The 21,312-nt window shown below is 33.7% G+C and overlaps 3 protein-coding genes across 4 annotated transcripts; 1 reads left to right on the plus strand and 2 right to left on the minus strand.

Moving 5' to 3' along the window:
- Nucleotides 1–799: 799 nt before the first annotated feature.
- Nucleotides 800–13,351, minus strand: LOC103873883 (probable inactive ATP-dependent zinc metalloprotease FTSHI 4, chloroplastic). 2 transcript variants are annotated; one of them, XM_033272291.1, is made up of 17 exons: nt 13,338–13,351; nt 4,556–4,851; nt 4,154–4,409; nt 3,710–4,085; nt 3,359–3,617; nt 3,141–3,272; nt 2,982–3,056; nt 2,776–2,901; nt 2,585–2,694; nt 2,435–2,513; nt 2,236–2,373; nt 2,043–2,154; nt 1,792–1,955; nt 1,599–1,704; nt 1,448–1,524; nt 1,215–1,358; nt 800–1,118 (listed from the first exon to the last, which is right to left on the minus strand). In XM_033272291.1, the coding sequence occupies exons 2-17, from the start codon at nt 4,820–4,822 to the stop codon at nt 975–977; spliced, it is 2,565 nt and encodes an 854-aa protein (XP_033128182.1). In that variant the 5' UTR covers nt 4,823–4,851; nt 13,338–13,351; the 3' UTR covers nt 800–974. The 2 variants fall into 2 exon arrangements, with proteins under 2 accessions (XP_033128182.1, XP_009150542.1); XM_009152294.3 differs by lacking the exon at nt 13,338–13,351 and having other exon boundaries at nt 4,556–4,936.
- A 1,058-nt stretch (nt 13,352–14,409) lies between these two features.
- LOC103873885 (histone acetyltransferase of the MYST family 1) lies at nt 14,410–15,711 on the minus strand. The gene is given in 5 exon segments (XM_033273537.1): nt 14,410–14,860; nt 14,862–14,900; nt 15,069–15,239; nt 15,394–15,443; nt 15,660–15,711. Coding segments are annotated over 5 exon segments (456 nt in total). The 3' UTR covers nt 14,410–14,716.
- A 3,976-nt stretch (nt 15,712–19,687) lies between these two features.
- LOC103873887 (cell wall / vacuolar inhibitor of fructosidase 2) lies at nt 19,688–20,810 on the plus strand. Its single transcript, XM_009152295.3, has one exon. It carries the CDS (start codon nt 20,117–20,119, stop codon nt 20,660–20,662), a length of 546 nt encoding a protein of 181 aa, XP_009150543.1. The 5' UTR covers nt 19,688–20,116; the 3' UTR covers nt 20,663–20,810.
- Nucleotides 20,811–21,312: the final 502 nt, after the last annotated feature.

Raw genomic sequence — 21,312 nt, forward strand, 5'->3', positions numbered from 1 at the left:
ATCTGTTTTTTCCTTGACATTGATTACTATTTCTTAAAATATGTTGTCAGGTTGAAAATACACTGAGCATTTGTTAGTTAGATGATGAAGTCACTAACTATACCTTGACATTGATTACTATTTCTCAAAATAAGCCTGATTTAGATGTTAAAATTAGTTAGATTTCTGTTGAACTTTGAAAACCTAATAGGATGAACTACTTGGTAGATATCAATTGCGAACAAATGCCTTCTAAAACCTTATCTTACATTTTTCCTTTTATTAAATGCTGTAAATCCCGAATCAATATATTCCAAATACAAAAAGGACCCCTTTCATACCAAATTATATATGATATGCAAACGTAAAGTTTGAAAATGGTGAACATATTAGATATATTATTTTTTATGTTTTTATTTAATTTTATGAGTGAGTTATACCTTTCAGAATGGATAACTTGAAATCTAAGCAACTTGTTCATTTGTGGACCCAACTTCAATCAAGTAACAAAACTGTACCTCTACCATTTACATGTAACTTACTAACCAAGAAGATTATGATGGTTTTGATATCGACTTGCGACTTTATTGTCGCCATTGGTTAGGTATTCAAATTGACAATGTCTTTCAACATCCTCATGATCTTTAATATAGATAATGAAATCCATCTCGGCCATGAAAACAAATCGAAAGTATATTTGAAAAGAAAGAATAAAAGCAACTTGATATTTTTTCAAAGTGACATAAGATTGCATCGCCCTTTTCATTTTATCCATGCCCTTTTCATTTTGCATCAATTAAATGAATACAAAACTAGTAAATAAATTAAGAATTTCAAAGTTTTTTTATATAAAAACTGATGATTCACATCTAATAGTCTAGAAAGATATAACATGTTATGTTGTGGTCTTTACTAACATTTTTTTTAAAGAAATCTTACTGTCTTGTAGAATACATAATAAGATGAAGAAAAACCCACCAAATGATTTTAATTTTTTAAAAGAAATGGGTTGCCATCAAGATCTGAGGTTTCTTCTTTTCTTCTTCAACTTGAATGACAGCTTCTGTTTTGATCTCTTTAACTTTTTTATCCCAAATATCATCTACTAGTTTCCATGTGTCATCACTGATGATTTGCGTCTGCATACAACACAACGTAAAGAGGAGATATATATATATAAGGGAAAGAACATAGTAGTTGCTAATGTTATTTTTGATCTATGTGTTGATATGTACCTCCATGGGACGAGGAGCACCAAATGTTGCAAAACCTACGTTCCCTGGAGAGAATGTTACTCTCCCTGGAAGTGATACACCGTGAATTCCCCATCTTCCCGCATAGATCAAAGCTCCATATTCATCCACAGGTCTCACAGGTTTCTGTTTTCATGAATCAGAAAGAGACTTGGAAAACTGAAACAACCAATAAACACACAGAGAAGATAGAGAGTTAGAGAGAGATAACTAACTTGAGGAATCCTTGGAGCTGTGTTGTAAATGTTCCAAATTTCATCGGCTTTGATTTCTCCATTCTCCAGCAGCACATCTGAAAATAGCATCACTCTTTAAGACTGTTGAGTGTATGATGAAACAGAGAGGACTTGATATTCTAAACTAAACCTGTGATTTCTTCAAGAGCTGATTGATATTCTTGCAAGATTGATGAGCATTTCTCAACAGCAAACCGCATATATTCATCGCGTAATGCTTCAAGTTTAGGAATAAGCTACACGCAGTAGGAGAATCACAAGAGCTCTTAACAAACAAACAAAAATAAGCAAGGAAAGTAAATGAAAAAAAAAGAAAAACTTACATTTGGAACAAGGTCTCTTTGGTTTCGGTAATAAGCTTTTCCAAAAGCAGTCATTCCCGTCTGAAGAATCAGAAACTCCGCACGCTGTGATGCTTCCAAAGTAGACTTAGCAGAGATCCAGGACAAGTTTTCTATTCCAAACATCTCTTCTTCAACTACTCTGGCTATATATACAGTCAAGGGAATGAAGTCAAGCAACAGAGATGTATCTGATCAAATCAGTAACAGGCTTTTCTGGCTTTGTAACTTACGAGCACATGCACGGATTATTGAGTTCACATAATCTGACTTTCTCGCAAAAACTCTCCCTGAAGTTTCTGTGTAAGACATGTTTGGTTGGCTTCTGATCGAGTTTATGTCAGTCTGCGGAGAGAAGAACATGGTACAATTTGGTCTTAAAATCATGTTATAATCCAAAGGAGCACATGAAGGATTTCAATTTACCTCACTGATTGGACGGTACTGATCTGGAAGATAACAAGCAAGAACAGCAACAGACGCTTCTCTGTATGCCAATCTCAACTTCAACTCTTCTGGAACTTCCGTACTATCTTCTTGTCCCGTCTCAAATGTACCTTTTTGCTGAAATGAGGTGGAATCAGAATCTAAAGGTGGATAAACTGGAAATTAAGCAGTGGTTTACCCTCTTAAGTGCCTCAAGGAGTTCTTCTCTTCCAATGTAATCTAAGTCTTTTCTTGCAGTCAAGATTCCAGCTTCATTTCTGTAAACAATTAACCAAACATCAGTATAATTCTCTAAACACGTAGTTGAAGCTGAAGGTTTATTTATTACAAAACGTTTTGCAGTTCAGCTCCAGTAAAATCTTCTGTGTTCTCAGCTACTTCTTGCAGCAACTCCTCCTTCTCATCTTCGGATCGGAAGAATTTATTTCTAGCATGAACCTTTTCATACAAACAGAACCTTTAGCTGAAGCACAAAGCCAAACCAAAACTCTTTTGACTCAAGAAAGTAAAACCAAGTACCTTTAATATAGCCAATCTACCGTCTTTTGAAGGTAAACCAACTCTTATGATTTTGTCGAAACGCCCTTTTCTCAAGAGAGCAGGATCAAGAATATCTAATCTATTTGTTGCACCTATGACTAATACCTGCAAAAAGTCAAAATGATTAATAGCTAGAAAATGTTTTGCTGAAAAAAGAAACTTAAATAGCAAATAGAAAACATTACTTGTGATGTAGAAACTTTAAATCCATCCATCTCAGTTAATATCTGAAGCAAACCTTGTTCTCTCTCTGCTCCTCCCTGTTCAATTAGGAAAACGATTAAAAAAAAGTTTCTTCTCTTAAACTAATATTTAACTTCCGGAGCAAAGAGGAGAACTCTTACCCCGCCAATATCTGGTCCACCTCGCTTACTCCCAATTGCATCAATCTCATCAATAAAGATTATAGATGGTGCAAAGGATCTAGAGCTACCAAAAAGATCTTTTACACGAGATGCAGCCACTCCTACAAACATCTGACACATTTCAAGAAAGAAACTCCATTAACTCTCAAAACCTTTAAACTTTGTTTTATGTCTACAACACAATCAAAATCTCTTACTTCAACAAAGTCGGTTCCATTAGCCGCAAAGAAAGGTAAACCAGCTTCTCCAGCAATAGCTTTAGCCAACAGAGTTTTCCCTGTCCCGGGAGGTCCATGAAGAAGAACACCTTTCGGACAATAAATGCCTTTATTCTGAAACTCCTCATCATTCTTTAGAATCCGCACAATCTCTTGTAACTCCCTCTTTATATACTCCTGACCAGCAAAATCATCAAACGTTACACCAGTTCTCTCCTCTGCTGATATGAACTTTGCCCTGAGAGAGAGCAAAAGAAAAACTTAGACAAGGAGGATATGTTTTCTTCCATTTGAGTCACAATCTAATATCTGGTGTTTGATTTGACATACCGACTCTTGCCTAAGGATCCAAGTGCTTGGCGCTTGAGGGGAGTTCTGATCTTCTTGGTAGGGGTTCCAAGATCACAAGGGATCAGCTTGGCATAGATTGGCCTCGTTATATTGTCGATCCAAACGTAAAGCGAAACAAACAGAGCAAGTCTCATAGACCAAACCACAAAAGTGGCAACTGTAGTGTAGACTTCAGCTGGAACCACATCTACGTTGAAGACCTCTACATTGACTATCTGCTGATGCAGCTTGGTCCAAACATCATTCCAACCATCAATTGGCATCCGGTCCACAATGTGACGACGGAAGATTATCTCCTTTTTTGTGTCCTCTTCTTCTCCTAGAGGCTCCCCATCTTTATAATAAGGCAATATCACTGCAACAACATCAACAATAAGTAAAAGATTTCAAGAAAATGAGGACAATTCTCAGTGACTTTGAAACCTGATATTGTCTGTCCGTAATTTGAATACTCCATGTACTGAACACTGTTGGAATCTAAGAGCTTCATGAAATCACTAAAGTTGATCCGGTGAGAGGTCTCAGGATCCCATTCTGTTCCCTTTAACTTCCCACGCATCGTTAACAGTGTCCTACTCCAATCTGAAGCCATGACAAGCTGCCTTTCTAACTGTAAATTAGCCTTTCTCTCTAGCTCTTCCTTGTTGCTGATTCGTTCTCTCTCAGCTTCCCTTAATCTCTGCCAAATCCAAAACACAAAATCAAAGCTTTGACATTGCAGCAAACCCTCTTAACGATTCAAGTTCCTAATTGCTTTCATGTTCTTCAAAACTCAATTCGAGAAAATAAAAACCTAAACCTTGACTCAAAGAGAGAGAGATAAACCTCAAATAGACGATTCGACTCGGCATCTTCTTCCTGTGACTCAGTAGACTCAAAGCTCGATGATTTACAGCAAGTAATCAACCCATTTCTTCGTGAAGGAAAGAGATTGAATTTGGAAGTTGGCTTAGCTTCCGTTGGTTTTCTCCGGCGGAGGAAGCTAGACAGAGAGCTCGGAGATTGAATAGGGAGGAGGAGGAGGGTCTTAGAAGGGTTTAAGGGCTTCGAGAAGTGGGTTGGCGTTAACGAACTCGATAGATAGAACGCCATTGCTCAATCATCAGAGGAGGAAAAAAAGGCTCCGAGCTTTGAAGATGATAGCAATAGAAAAAGATTCTAGAGGTGAAATTTGAAGCTGGGTTCACGAAGATTGGAAGAGAAGATCGAGACGCTGCGTTTTAACAGATTACCGGTACGATTATCACCGGTACACTACCAAATTTCTGAAAGTACAGTAATTTGATAACCAACCGGTTCGTTTTAATGAGATTCTCCGGTACGATCATAACTTGTACACTATTCTGGAAATACATTCAATTTGAAAGCGAACCGGCTGCTCGAAACGATGCGTTTTATATCAAACTCATAAATTGAAATTGCTCAAAAAATGCTTATTTTTTTTAAACCACTACATTCTAACTAATCATAGTTGATAATTTCTTGTAACTCACTTGTTGTCTAGATCAGATTATGCATCTTTTTCTCAGTATATATTATACGGTTTAATTGTCGTAAATTTGATTTTTATAGTATATTTAAAACATTATACATTATTTTTAAGTTGTTAGCCAAAAACAAGATTCGAGGCCTATTAGATTAGAAAGTTAAGAGGATTTTTTTTAATCCTCTTTTATTGTTTTTGGTATTTGAACAAATTCATTAAAATCTCAGCATGTTGAATTAATTATTTGTACCAATTCTATAAAATCTATATTATTAAAGTTGAAGTACATATTGAGATTGTTTGGCAATATGAATAGTAGTTAAAAAATAGTATTGTTTGGAAACATGGATAGCAATAAGTTAGAAAAACAAAATAATAGGTTTATGCTATTAAAAAAATTAGAAGTCTATTACATTATATTAAAAAGTAATGGGTCTATGTTATTTGATATATATATTCAAATCAAAATAATATTTTAAAATTTATTTATATCAAAAATTCATTCAAAAATATACATATATTCAAAATTTAATTTTTACTAACATATTTTTCAATAACTATTATAAACATATTTTCAATATATATAATAAAAATACAATACAAAGCCCAATTTCAAACACCAACTTAAATTATGGTTTTTATATTTCACATTAAATTTTAAAATATAATATATTTGATTATTTATATGATTGTACGTATAAAATATTATTAATTATAAGAAAACTTATTTGATGGTACGTATAAAATACGATTAATTATATGATAACACATATTTTGTAACCTATGGTGACACATATATGATATATATATATATATATATATATATATATATATATATATATATAATAGTGATTAGGGGTGGGTATTCGGATTTGTTTTCAGGTCTTTTTTTGGATTTCGTGTTCAGTTCAGATCTTTCAGGATTTGGTTCGGATTTGGATAACCAATTTAAATAGGTTTGGTTTAAATATTTGGATAGAGAATTAATAATTATTTAAGTATTTTTGGAGTTTTGAGTATTTTTAACTATTTAAGATATTTACGTTTAATTATTTGTATATATTTTCAAGCATTTATGCGAACTTAAAAGTATCATATATATTATGGATGTTTTTATATATATTAAATCTAAAAATAATTAATATATATAAGTATATAAATCTATTTGGGATACACAAAATACTTCGGTTCAGATCGGATTAAGTTTCAGTTCTTCAAATACCAAATTTTGAATAATTCGGATATTTAATCAATTGCGGTTCGGATTTAGTACTACTTATTCGGATTGGGATCGGTTCGATTCTTTGAATTCGAGTTTTTTGTCCAACCCTAAATAGTGACATAAAAAGCAAATAGCATCATATTCTTTAAAAAAAATACACCCGCACGGGCGTGCGGGTCAAAATCTAGTTACAGCTTATTAGAAATTGGAGATTTTATCAATAAGATCTATTAAATGTAATTTGAAGGGATTTAACAAACAATTATTGTTTAAAGTTGATGAATAGAAATACCACCTATTTGAAGAGTTTTCAAAACTTTTTCTTAGATAAAAGTAAACATCAAAAGATAAAATTTTCAATATCATATTCTCATTTAATCAGAAAATAGAGTGTAGAAAAAACTAACAAAAATTATATATCGTTTTAGATTTTCTTTAGAAACACTTATTTAAAAAATATCCTAAATTTTGTTACCAAAATCCTTAAAATTCTAACAAGATCGCCATCAAAATCCATTTAAATTCCACCAAATCCAAAATCTATCCAATCTTATAAAACCTCTAATCCAACAAGGTACAGTTGATCCTTTTTAATATACAAATTATCTAAATCATTAATTTATTGCATAATTGTTCATAACTTATAGGTAATTGTCGAAAGTTAAACAAACGAAAACCTCTCATCTCCCTCATTACATTTATACTATATAATCTGGCCGAATCACAGATTATCAATTTATCATCGCTTATTTTTAGAGAAAAAAGAAGCAATGGCCATACTTCCGAGTTTTTTCTCCTCACATTTCTAACAATTTCATATCTCACATCTACCGTTCACATCATCACCGATCACTAGAAATCTTCTGACCAAGATGGTGGCTACCGATCATTAGAAGGATCCCATGCGTATCTATGCTCCTGGAAAGACTGACAAATAGCCTATGCCTCTCTCTCGAGCCACCCACTATGGATCAAAACACACTTCTTGTCTTTATGGATGATTCAGAAGTAATACTGGAAGGGGATTTGTCTCCAACCTTCTCCAATGGTAGGGGATATGACTTCAAGCATATCTCATACCATGTTCCTCACCATTTCCTGAACAGTAAATGTATCTGCAAGACAAAATACAAATCAAGTTAGTCATAAAACAATAACACAGACATAAAAAGAACTGTTCAACCTAATGAACCAACGAGATCAAACATAAGAACATCAGTTTACTTCAAAACATCCACTCACATCTAATTTACTTCAAAACATCTGTTTCTCCAGACAATATATGAAAACAAAGAACGTTCAACCTAACGAATCACCGAGATCAAACATAAAAATACAAGAGAGAAATAATAGTTTCCACCTATGTTCGTAACATAATGAAATAACATCAATTAAATGAGCAATTTCTAAATATCCACCACACAAAATAAAGCAGTGAGCACATACAAATAGAGACAGTAAATTCAATTACAGAACATAGACTATTATCAATAAGTAAAACGGCGGGTATAACCATCCACTTACGTCTTTACTTCAAAACATCAGTTTCTCCAGACAAGATACGAAAACAAAGAACCATTCAACCTAACGAGATCAAACACTTTTTGGCTGTTAGTTTAGTAGTTGTTTTAAGTTTTTGTTTTATTGCTAATTTTCAGTATGCTTCAATGCTTTCTCAGATATATTTGATGAAGAGCATTTCATGTTTTTGTTTCGTTTGAAAGATCTGAGTTTTAATGAAGTGACCATGGATAAGTGGTTTATTTTAAAAAAATGACATTGATTAGTATAAATGAGTTTAATAAAGTCCATTGTTGTTCAACTCATCAACATGGCATATGAACTTAGCAACTTTGCCACCAAGCTGCACTAAACTTACACAAACTAGTGACAAATTGCAAATTATAGTATTTTTGATTTTTAAGTTTTTTTTTTAACTATGCTTGTAGTATTAGTTTCATTTGTGTACTACTATTTTATCACAAATTCTTCAACATTACATATGTTTCTTTCTTAGGTAAATATTTATACAATTTTCAATTTTTCCCCCAAAATTTACAAATCAAAATATTATAAAATTATGTTGGAAAGTCAAATCAAAATATAATTTTAAAAGAGGGCTCAAGCCTCTACTAGACCACTTTTCTCTATTTTATTTTTATACAACTAGTGGTAGACATATATATTAGACTTCATATCCTAATAATATATAAAAACATAACACACACTAAATATCAAACTCAAACTGAAATTGCTTTAATATGCTTAATCTTTCTTTTTGGAACAACTAATTAGTTTGAAATATCATTCTATGGCCCTGTTCGCTACGGAATCGCTGCGGCAGCGGCAGCGACCAGAAAATTAACACTAATGAAGAGCGAAGTAGCTATGGTGGAACATAAATAGTCGCTGGAAATGATCACCGGATAACTTCGTGACGTCTTTTATGGACGCCAATTTTTTCAGTGACGTCTCTTGTTTGTAATAGATATGCTGCTGCGACACTTAATAGATCTGTCACCCACGTTTCACTCCATTAATTAATAGAATCACTATTGTTGAGGTTGTAAAATCTCATGTCCAACTCTATGTTATCTTATTAGTACGATATTGTCCACTTTTGACATAATTGACAAGCCGACAAGGTTTTACTTTTGGTTTCCTTCCCAAAATATCTCGTACTATTAGAGTTGGACATCTATTTAAATATTAGACACTTTTTGTCTAATTCTCCAATGTGGGACTTAGTTTGTTATCTCACATTCTCCCTCTCAAACTAAGGACCATATTCATCTCGTGTCCCACAACTGACTTCCAGGATCTTTTGACTTGATCTCTGCCACACACACCTCCCAATCCTAACTCGATGGATCCCATTTCTACTCGAAAGGTATTTTGGTCTTCTTGCAGATTTCTTGTCAACCGCTCTGATACCAATTGTTGAGGGTTTTTTATTAAATCCATGTCCAACTCTATATTATCTTATTAGTACGATATAGAGTTGGACACGGGGTTTCACAATCCCAATAATTGGTATCAGAGCGCTTCACTCTTCTCTCTCTGCAGCATCGTCCACATATATCTTGAGTAATCATCAATTAAGACAAATACATATCTATTTATATATTAGACACTCTTTGTCTAATTTTCCAATGTGGAATTTAGTTTGTAATGGGTGGACAAAATCAAATGCCGTTAACGAACTTGATAGATAGAACACCATTGTTCAATCATCAGAGGAGGAAAAAAATGCTCCAAGCTTTGAAGATGATAGCAATAGAAAAAGATTCTAGAGGTGAAATTTGAAGCTGGGTTCACGAAGATTGGAAGAGAAGATCGAGACGCTGCGTTTTAAGAGATTATCGGTACGATTATCACCGGTACACTACCCAATTTCTGAAAGTACGGTAATTTGATAGCGAACCGGTGCATTTTTTATCAACTTATGTTCATTTCATAGCCCAAATAGGCAAAGTGTACAAGTAGAAACTAGAATTATAGCCCATTGCAACTGAAATAAAGCCCAAATCCCATCTCATTTGGGTTAACTCCCTTGAGAAATACATTTGGTTTAAATACCCAAAGTTGTTATACAATATCAGAATTTACAAGATATACAAAGATATTATCTAAATAGAATTATTCCATATTCTATCACCTTTCCCGCAGTCGAATCATGGGGTTGACACACGGTTAGGCTGGTTCTGAATTCATTGAACAAACTGGTCTGTAACCCTTTTGTAAAAACATCTGCAATAAGGATGACACAAACATAACTTTAACTTCACCGACATCCACCCTTTCCTTGACAAAATGTATGTCAATTTCAATGTGCTTTGTGCGCTGATGACGAACAGGATTGCGTGCAAGGTAGACAGAGTTGATGTTATCACAATAAACAATGGAAGCTTTGGTATTGAGCAGGAATATAGGCAAAGATAATCATATTAACTTTTGTTGTACTACCATGCTAGATTCCATCGAAAGGATGTCCTGGATCTTCAGTTACTTTTCTGATTTCTGGCTCAGTGGACAACTCTTGCATTATATGGGATATGAACAAAGGTGATAACAAGTAAAAGAGGAGATAATGTTGCTTCCAGATTTTCTGTTTCTTATATATTCCTATTTTGCTACAAGGTTCTGTACATATGAGAGAAGAATTTCTTCATGATTAGTTGTGAATATACATTATGCCTGATTTCACAATGATTATGATACACAGACGGTGAAAACCCATATCTTTCATGATGAGACATTGCCTTCTATCTTCCGGAGATTGTCATGGTCGCCTAATGGATCCTTTTTACTCATTCCATCAGGTAATTATACCTAAAAACCAATCCTCTTTAGATCATCACATATTAATTATGTTTATATCATCACTGTATTTTATTTTGGAGGCTCTTTCAAGCTTTCACCTACATCTGAAGCTGTAAATGCTACTTATATCTTTTCTAGGAAGGACCTTTCTAGGTAAGATAACATCTCTTGTTTGGAACATATTGTAAGCGTCTACGTTTTATTAATTTTCTTCTAAGTTCCAGAACTGGACTGACTCATTGATTCAATTGCAGTCAGAAAGGAAACCAGTGATGGCGAAGAGAAAAAGCATGTCCTAGAGGAAACCGTTGAGCTGATGACCGAAAATACCAGACGAGACAAGTAAACAGCCTGAATCAAAACAAGGCGAAGAGAAAGAAAAACCATTACCCAGTGAGGAGACAAAACAGGTTATGCATAAAACCGATGAAGTAGTGACGGAAACAAGACATGAGGGAAATAAACAGTCACTGCAGAGCAAAGTTAACACACCTGCCTCAAATAAACCGGAAAGGAAACGCATCACACTGATGGCTATTGACCCCTAGCTACTGATGTACTTACACTTACTCTTGGTTTCTAGCTGTTTTTTTTTTAGTTGTTACTATTGTTATCTTTATCATCATCATGAATCCATCTAGAAGTTTTGTGTGGCTGGCTCCTTTTACCTGTGTAGTTCTCTTAAAACAGCTAAGAAACTAACCATGTGGTTTTGGGTTTCGAAATCAAAGGAGAGGAAGAGCAGTTAATGTTCTTGAACAGACTACGCGATTCTTACTCAATTTGATAGAAATCATAAAGCGAGAATGCATAAAACAAAAAAAACAGAAACAGAGAGTTCTTAATCCCAAAAACAAGCTAAGCAGAAACAATTGAAACATCTAGTTCTTAACCCAAAAAAAAACAGAAACAAAGAGTTCTAAGCAACAGTTAAATCTTCATCGTAAAGCTTTGACCACTCGTAAACTCTGTCTTTAAGAAGCATAAAAGAGAGTCTAAGCAGAAAATACATCGTAAAGCGTTAAACTTGTTTAACAAATGTTCAGCAGCTGATAGCCGATCACTCTCCAACGCCAAATCCACTCCATCCTTTTGATCTCCTTACCGAAGGGTTTACGATAATCTCATGTAAGGAGATGTCTCTTCTCACTACGGTCTTTGGCCCATGTAACATGGGCCAAAGACCGTAGTGAGAAGAGACATCTCCTTACATGGGATTATCGTAAACCCTTCGGTAAGGAGATCAAAAGGATGGAGATGATCCAGTCTCAAGAAGAACATCATCACAGAAAGCGGAGAAAGATGCTGGAGGATCATAAAACAAAAATGTATTTTATGTTTTTGTTTCGTCGAAAGATCTGAGTTTTAATGAAGTGACCATGGATCAAAAAAATTGACATTGATTTAGTATAAATGAGTTTAATAAAGTCCATCGTTGTTCAATCATCAACATGGCATATGAACTTAGCAACTTTGCCACCAAACTGCACTAAACTTACACAAACTAGTGACAAATTCCAAATTATAGTATTTTTGGTTTTTAAGCTTTTTTAACTATACTTGTAATATTAGTTTCATTTGTGTACACTACTATTTAGAAAATCAAATCAAAGTGTGATTTTAAAAGAGGGTTCAAGCCTCTACTAAACAATTTTTTATTATTATTATTTTATATAACTAGCGGTAGACATAGATAGATATTAGACTTCATATCCTAATAATATATAAAAACATAACACACACTAAATATCAAATTCATAAACTGAAATTGCTTTAATATGCTTAATCTTTCTTTTTGGAACAACTAATTAGTTTGAAATATCATTATATCTACTCCTAGTTGATAATTTCTTGTAACTCATTTGTTCTCTAAATCAGAATGTGTATCTTCTTCTATTTCTCTTGTTTTATACTTAATATTTTTTAGTCGTCTGTCACTTTAATGTTTTCGATAAACTACAGTCAAATTTTTTTATTTTATAAGTTTTTATAACTTTTTGCTGTGAATTTGAATTTTTATAGCTCTTTTTAAGACATTATACATTATTTTAAGTTGTTAGCCAGAAACTAAATGGGATTTTATTGGATTAGGGATTTGAGAGGATTTTTATTTCAAATTATCTTTTATTGGATTTGGTAATTGAAATCTAAGCTTATTGGATTAATTGTTAGTAATTTTTTTAATAAAATTCTAGTTTATTGGAAATTGAGGATTCCATAAATAAAATTCATTAAATGGAATTTGAAAGGATTTAAAAGATATTTCTAAAGTTTAAAGTTATACCACCTATTTGAAGTGTTGTTAAAACATTTCTTTAGTTTCAATCTTAACCGCTACAGCATACCGATGGTTCGAAACGATGTGTTTTACAGTTCTTTTTTTTCAGCCGTTGTCAAAAAAACAATGTACCGGTAGTACTAACCAAGCATAACCGGACGCTATTAAATTCAAATTTTCGGGTAATTACAGACACCAAACCGGTTTAGACCGATCAAGAAGCTTGATGTTCGTATGAGGAAAGAGACCGTTGTAGATTTTGATTGCTTCTTTGTCCTCCTCGAAGAAATGGTGAAACACAGAAGAAGCTCATCACGCTCTTCTTCTTCTTCAGCTAGATTTGTCTCCATAAAAACTATGTCTATCTATCTACTTGATCTTCGTATTTGCTTTTACCATCTTCAGCTCCAGAAACATACAAACCCAACATCAACAACATCTGGATCCAAGGAAGGTAATGATTCTAACTTTACTGTGTTCTGGATTTAAGATGAAGAAATGAAGTGTCTTTGATTTGGTTCTGGATCATGACAATTGATAAAGATGAACTCTTGAGCTACAGAATCTGAGGAAATCGAGTGAAGAAGATACTCAACTTTGGACTCCTCCTTTCAGCTTTGGTTTGGGGTGTTAAACCAACTACTAGATACAAAGGTGCAGTTTTTTTTAAGTTTTGTTTATGAATTGAGAATTGTGATTTGATTTCATTACCGGATTGTTTCTTGGGTTTTTGTCTTGAAACATAATTTTCATTATATTTTGTAGAAGTTTCAGAAATCAGATTATTATTATAAAAGAGTTAGAAGTAATGGTGGACTAAATCAAATGCGCACTGGTGTAAGTTACACTAAACCAAAACCAGACAACATTTAAAGCTCTTGATTTCATATGAACAATATGTTTATTGTTCTTACAGATAGCGGATAGAGTGGCTGTTGGGCACATCATGAATGCAACTTTAGTCATTCCTGAGCTGGACAAGGGGTCGTTTTGGCAAGACTCAAGGTATTTAAACAAAAAATGATACAATGTGTTCTTGGCTCTTAGTTTTATATTCCATCCGTTTTTTAATATAAGTCGTTTTAAAATTTTGTATAATGATTAAGAAAATCATTAATTTTTTATATTTTCTAAACAAAAATATCATTAATTATTTACCTAATCACAAATCAACCAATAATAAAATAGAAAGTATATTATCATTAGTCATATAACATTAAGTATTAATAAATTTTACATTGAAAACCTAAAACGTTATATAATTTAAAACATAAAAAATTCTCTAAAATAACTTATATTAAAAGGCGGAGGGAGTAGTAGTTAAAGAGGTTTGTTCTATTGCTATGCTTCAGTTTTAAAATTTAAGATAATATTCGTTCCCAAAAAAGGTAGAATCTTTACCAAAATGTATTACTTACAATGCAAAGGATCAAACCATACACGAAACTTTGAGCCTATATTAGCATTAGAGGAAAACCTCTAAATTCTTGAACCAAAGGTTACCTACTACAAGAGATTCTAGAGAAACCCAAATTTTTTCAGTGAGTAATTAACCCCGCTGCCATATCACTCATCTCCTGCATTTTGATTATGTTTCCCTTGTGCTTTTTCATGAGGATGTCTAAGAAAATCCGAGTCCTGTAACCTCTGTAACACAACAAAATGGGTAAGTTGTTATCAACTTAGGAAAAAAAAAGAGAAAGAGTGAGCTTGTGGAGAGATGTGAGAGAGCAGAACAAGAGTTAGATGGAAAGAATACTCATATAAAGCTATTAAGAATTTTCCATAGCCTTTCCTTTGATATGGAGGAAGGGTACGGATGGATACAAGCCAAGTTGTACGCTTCTTCTGAATGCTTTTCCTGTACCAACATAAAATTATGATTAAAATTGACGTCAAGCATATCTGTATTTCTAACCAACTGTAACCACAAACATAAATAGTTGAGTTTGTGCTTGAGGTAATTTTAGGATCAACCTACATGCCACTAACCAAGTGTAACCACAACCAAAAATTTGTATGGTGGTACCTTTGAAAAGTATCCAACCATGTGGCGTCCCCCGATCATCACATTCACTGATTCACACATAATATAGAACATGAACAAATCGACGTCGTAGTAAAGAGTTTCTTGGTCAAGAAATAACTTTGCCAGATAACACAGGTTCTGCGCATAGACCCTGTCCTTCTTGCCATATATCTGTTAGATGTCATTAGAATTTTAGAAATAAACTCCAAGGTCATGAAAAACCATTACTAAATGTGTGAGTAAATTATCGGCTTCCAGATATAAAATTTTAAGTGATAACACCCAACATATTAGCATCACCTTGCAGGAATATTTAAGAGCTTACCTCAAACACTGACAAGATCGAGCTTTGAAAGATTTCATCCCCAGGGGATGCTTCAGATCACATTTCCTCTGCATGCCGCCGCAAAAAAAAAATTTGGGTAAGAAACAGAAATATACGTGTGAAAGCTCAAAGGATACAAATTTAACAGAAAGATACAATATCAGAATTCAGAAATACAACCCGAACAAACAGCTGATACAACTCATTTTTTTTTAAATAAAGGTGTCAGTTTTTTTTAATTAGAAAAAAGGACAGGCAAAACTAACAGAAAAAGAGTTTCACACAGTCTTTGTATTCTGGTGGAAACGGAATACCCATATCTCCGTTGTTATATTCTTCGCTTTTGTGAACTCCTCATGTTCACGCAAACTCGCAGCATCCAGCTCTTCGTGACTGATGACCCTGTAAAAGCACATATCAGAACATGCATAGCGTGTCACACAGCTCACTAAAGCTAACCCCTTACCTCTACATGTGACTCATCAATATTCCGTCTCTCGTTTGGTGTCATCTTCCAGCTAGTCTCACCTATAACCAATACACAGTTCTACTAAATACAGTAAACAAAAGTCAAGACTTTGAAGAATGGCTACCTTTGTCTTCAACTTTTTTCATCTGAGGCGCATTCTACGGAATCAAGGTCAAGTTGATCTAGCTTAATCCATTCATCAAGTCTTGTGAAACGTTTAGTACTTTCAACTGCCTTTTTTTGAAAAAAAAAATGGTAAGCTAGATATCTTAAAGCACAGAGATTGCTTACTGGAAATAATTTGGGTTTCTCTTGAATCTCTAGTACGTAGTAGGTAATCTTTGGTTCGAGGGTTTAGAGGTTTTTCTCTAATGCTAATTATCTAGGTTCAAAGTTTCGTATATAGTTTGGACCTCTGCGTTGAAAGTAAAATATATTTTTGTAAAGATTCTACTTTTGTTTGTGTGATCGAATGTTATCTTAAATTTTAAAATTTAAACCGTGGAAGAAAAGGTGAAGAGAAGAAGAATATGAGAAAAAGTTGTTAAATAAAAAAAGAAAGAAAGAATATGAGAAAACAAAGGTGAAGGCATAGAATTAGTTCTTTGTTTGGGATCTTTAAAACGTCCAATGACTGCAATACTTGACGTGAGATGTTTTTGCATGTAGAAGGAAAAATTAATAATATCCAATCGTCAAACGCTTATATATATATAACGCATGTTTGTAGTCACAAACAACTAACTCTCAAAAATATAGTATAGCCATGGAACATCCTCCACCTTCTCCCTTCATTTGCCCTGTCATACGATCCAAAGACAGTGGTTTTCCCAATTATAAAGTAATTAATGGATATGTTTCTTACATGATTGACAGTTCTTGTTCTTTACACGGCGTCTCTTCACATCAGGGTCACCGCCTTGACCCCTTGTATTGGTGCAACAACAAAGAATCAGAAGATGAGCCTTCTTGGTGTGGTGCTTGCCAATGTAAGGAATCCAGTACAACCTATTACCTTTGCAATGAATGTAGTGTATCCTACCACAAAGAATGCGTCGACTCTTCCCCTCTAATCAAATCTCCTCTTCACCCTAAACACCATCTCCAACTTTTCGCGCATCGTGGGTTAGCTATGACTCATTATCTCGACTGTAAGATAATTTCTTGTTCTTACTGTGGATCATGTGTCGGAGGTGATCGTACAACGTTATTTTACTACTGTTTTATTTGTAAGTTTAGTTTGTATCCTGTTTGTGCAAGAAGACCCTCATTCTTGAACTATCAAAAAAGACATGAGCATACTCTTAACCACTTCCCTAGAAAAAACGATTTGATATGTGACGTTTGTGGAGTAGTTGATAGCAAAACTCTCATCTACGTGTGTCTTCAATGTGATTTTGTTGTCCATAAAAATTGCATTTACTTACCGTTTGTCATAAAAATAGTCCGTCATGACCACCGTCTCTCTTTTACCTACTCTCATCTTAGAGTATTATTGTCTTGTGGAGTTTGTCATCAAAAGATTGAAGAAAATTATGGAAAATATTATTGCACAAAAGATTGCAATTACGTAGTGCATTCCAAGTGTGCAACTCGTAGGGATGTGTGGGATGGAAAAGAACTTGAGGAAGAACCAGAAGAAGAATATGAAAATCTAAATTTTTTTTCAAGTGATAGGTGATGGAATTATACAACATTTCAGCCATTCACATTACATGAAGTTTGAAAAGAAGATCACTGGCATATTATACTATGAAAATAAGCGATGTCAAGCATGCGTACTTCCATTTTATGGTGGTAATGTTTACAATTGTATGGACTCCAAGTGTGATTTTGTACTTCATGAAGCATGTGCAAATCTTCCTCGGATAAAACAACATATTGCACATCCCTATCCATTTATTCTACAAGTGAGTGACACCAAAAATTGTTTCTTTTGTGAATATTGTGATCGTTTTTCATGTGGTTTCAGATATGTTTGTTGCAAAGGGGATGAGTCTATAAGTATAGACGTGCGATGTGCTGCAATATCTGAGCCACTCTACCATCAAGCTCACCCACATCCTTTGTTTCTAAGCAATGAACTTGGAAAACATAAACCATGTTCAATGTGCAGAAAAAACAGTACTCGAACCTTAAACTGTATCGAATGTGACTTCTGTTTGTGCTTCCATTGTGCTACACTCCCATATAAAGTAAAATATGAGCATGATGAACATTTCCTCACTCTTTCTTATGAAGAGAATGCAAGTCTGAATTGGTGTGAAGTTTGTGAGAAAACTTTAGATTCATACAAATGGTTTTATGCATGTAACGAATGTGGGGTGGCGTTCCATATTGCATGTTTGCTAGGGAAATGTGCATTTTATGTCAAGCCTGCTCAAAATCTCTCATTCGCTAGTCATAAATTCAATATAATTCTGATTAATGGTCTCACTCGACCCATCTGCGAAGAATGTAAAAGTCGTTGCCAAGATAAACTAATGATCCAAGAGCTTTATGATGGTAAAGAAATAACAGCTTGTTATCGTCATTGGGAAGAGAACGATATTTAAGGTCAGGGATTTGGATGCTGGTGAAAGAAAAAAAAACAGCAACCAAAATTTACATGTTCTGGTTATTCAAGGATTAGAGGGAAAAAGAACATTAGGTATTGTGTGCTGTTTTAAGAGTCTACATTAATGTAGTTTGTATAATTGTATATATATTTTTAACTTCTAATTAATACAATATGTTGAAATTCTCTATATTCAGTATAAGAAATATATAAGTTCTCAAGTTGGCACCATGATGGAGAATTCAGCTCATAAAACAAGTACTAAGATAATGTCAAACATTATGTCAGAAAAAAATGTCATTAAGCTGAACATAAAAAGTGTTAATGATTAAGAAAATAAAACATTCAAGCAATGTACGATGAAAATAAGCCCCATAGGACACCTCCTAAATGCATAAACTACTGAGAAATGTGGTGGCATATAAATAATTTCATGTGTTTTTACTTTTTATATTCATGCTTTTTAAAAATATACTAGATTTTGACCCGCGCTTTCAAAGCGCGGATTTATTTTTGTTTTTTTTTTCAATTGACAAATATTTAGTAAATGTCACATTTTCATATATTTGTGTTTTATTTTGTAAAAGACTTAAAAATTTTATCTTTATTTATCGTATTGCATTTTAAATGACTATTTATGTTAAAAAAATTAAATTTTATTTTTTAATGAATTAAGTTGGTATAACTCTGATAAATTAATTTTATTATGGGGTTAATATTTTAATTAAAAAATTATATACTTTTAATAAAGATTTATACTTTTCAATAAAATAATTCAATTATTTTTATGAATGCTTAAATTATATTAAGAAAAAAAAAAATAATTAAGAATAGTTGAAAAAAATTATTTGAACTTAGACTCAATGACCCAAAAGAAAAAAAAAATGAGAATTGAATCTGATTTTTTAATAGGCTCAAATGGCCCAAGAGAGATTTGATTTGGGCTGGATCCAAAAATAATGACCCAATATAAATTTGTTATTAATATTACTTAATTGCCCTTAATGAAACATGCAATGTTAGTGAAAGAAACATGCCCCTAAGGTAATTATGACAATAGGATCCTGCTTTAATAGTATAGATAAGAGCAGATGTGGGATAAATAGTTTTAAAGAAGGGAAAAACAAGTGACAGAGGGAGTTTTTTTTATCGTGAAAGGGAAACAGCCAAACAAGGCTTTCTGATTCGTAGTAATCACATGATGCACAGATCAAAACCTAGCAAAGTTCCAAGATGCAAAGACCAACACACATGACACAACTCATCATCATGTCTTTGAAGTTATGGTCTATAGATTGGCACACCATGATGTTGATAAAAGGAAATTCACATTGTAACTTTACAATTTGTATATTGTAACTAAACTTCCATTAAGTACACAAGTAACACAACTACTTGGTTTTCTCCTCGGGTAATGATATATGTATCATGCTGATAGTACTAAAAGTATAAAACCCATTCCTATTCAGTTTTTTTCACATGTTAACACGCTATATTATATCGCAACCTGACAAAAACAGGATTAACACATTAACATCGAGAATATAATATTGCGATTACCACTCAAAACAAATATATATTCTAGTTTATTATTTTTAATACGTATATTATAATAAACTACCCAGGATATAAGACAAAAGAATCATATTTCTTTATATATCTCTCCATAAACAGCTGCTCAAAATCCTATTCTTGAAATGGCTAAGGCTACTTCTCCCATCTTTCTCCTCCTCCTCCTCGTTATCCTATCATCAACCCTACTGTCAGTCAAACCCAACACAACCACAATCGAAACAACTTGCAAAACCACAAACTACTATCGCCTCTGCGTCTCAGCTCTCAAATCCGACCCAAGAAGCCCCACAGCCGACACAAAAGGTCTAGCCACCATTATGGTCGGCTTTGGTATGAAAAGCGCCACGGCAACCGCCACTTACATAGCGGAAAACCATACCGCCGCAGCCGCAAACGACACCGTCCTCAGGAAGGTCTTAAAAGATTGCTCAGACAAGTATGCTCTCGCAGCTGATTCTCTTCGGCTAACGGTTCAAGATCTTGATGATGAAGCTTATGACTATGCTTACATGCATGTGTTGGCAGCGCAGGATTATCCTAACGTTTGTCGGAATATTTTCCGGCGAGCTAAAGGTTTGTTTTATCCTACGGAGATTCGCCGGCGTGAAGTGAGTTTGAGACGTATATGTGGTGTTGTCTCCGGGATTCTTGATCGGCTTGCTGAATGATTATTGTTGTACTATTTTTCGTTTTTAAAAAAACTTTGCTAAAATGGCAAAATCTCTATTTGTAATTTTATGTTAGTTATAAATCTCTACTAAATTTGGAATTTGTAAGTTTTATTACATTTTCTCTATCGTTCTTCTCCTTTTGCAACTTGCTTTCAAATTGTTTTTGTTTAACTACTTTTTTATATCATTTTAGAAAGTAGAAAAATTACATGATCCCGCAGGATTACAGCCCTTAAATCAATCAGATAATTTATATCTGCATACCTCAAAAAAAAAAAAAAAAGAAAGGCAGATAACTACAGAAAATACTGCCGCCAAGTCGAGAGAAAAGTCACCGTTGATGGGAGATTCCTTTGCTCTCGTGAAAGTGTGTCCAGCTTTGCTCTCGTGAAAGTATGTCGGATAAGATTGATTCTTGTGTTCCTCTCCTTCCAAAGCGGGTAGACACGAACTCAGACGAGTAAATTGTTAAACAGAACAATGTTATTAGAGATTATTATCTGAATATTTACGTTACAGATTTTTTTCCTCAAACATACAAAATCCTTAAGTCGTGTTTAGTGCCAAAGATTTGGGGGGAAAAGGGGTTAAAAGACTTGGGAACCAGAGATATTTTATTGGATGGAATATTAATATATATGGTTATG

The sequence above is a fragment of the Brassica rapa genome, chromosome A06 (genome assembly GCF_000309985.2).
Source record: "Brassica rapa cultivar Chiifu-401-42 chromosome A06, CAAS_Brap_v3.01, whole genome shotgun sequence".
NCBI classification, from domain to species: domain Eukaryota; kingdom Viridiplantae; phylum Streptophyta; class Magnoliopsida; order Brassicales; family Brassicaceae; genus Brassica; species Brassica rapa.

Bases quoted from the DNA above. Each gene is read 5' to 3' on its own strand.
- LOC103873887 (XM_009152295.3), top strand. From the start codon at position 20,117: ATGGCTAAGGCTACTTCTCCCATCTTTCTCCTCCTCCTCCTCGTTATC.
- LOC103873883 (XM_033272291.1), bottom strand. From the start codon at position 4,822: ATGGCGTTCTATCTATCGAGTTCGTTAACGCCAACCCACTTCTCGAAG. The intron at 3,618-3,709 runs GTATGTCAAATC...GCTCTCTCTCAG, and splicing joins GGATCCTTAGGCAAGAGTCG to GGCAAAGTTCATATCAGCAG. The intron at 1,525-1,598 runs GTTTAGTTTAGA...TGCTATTTTCAG, and splicing joins AGCTCTTGAAGAAATCACAG to ATGTGCTGCTGGAGAATGGA.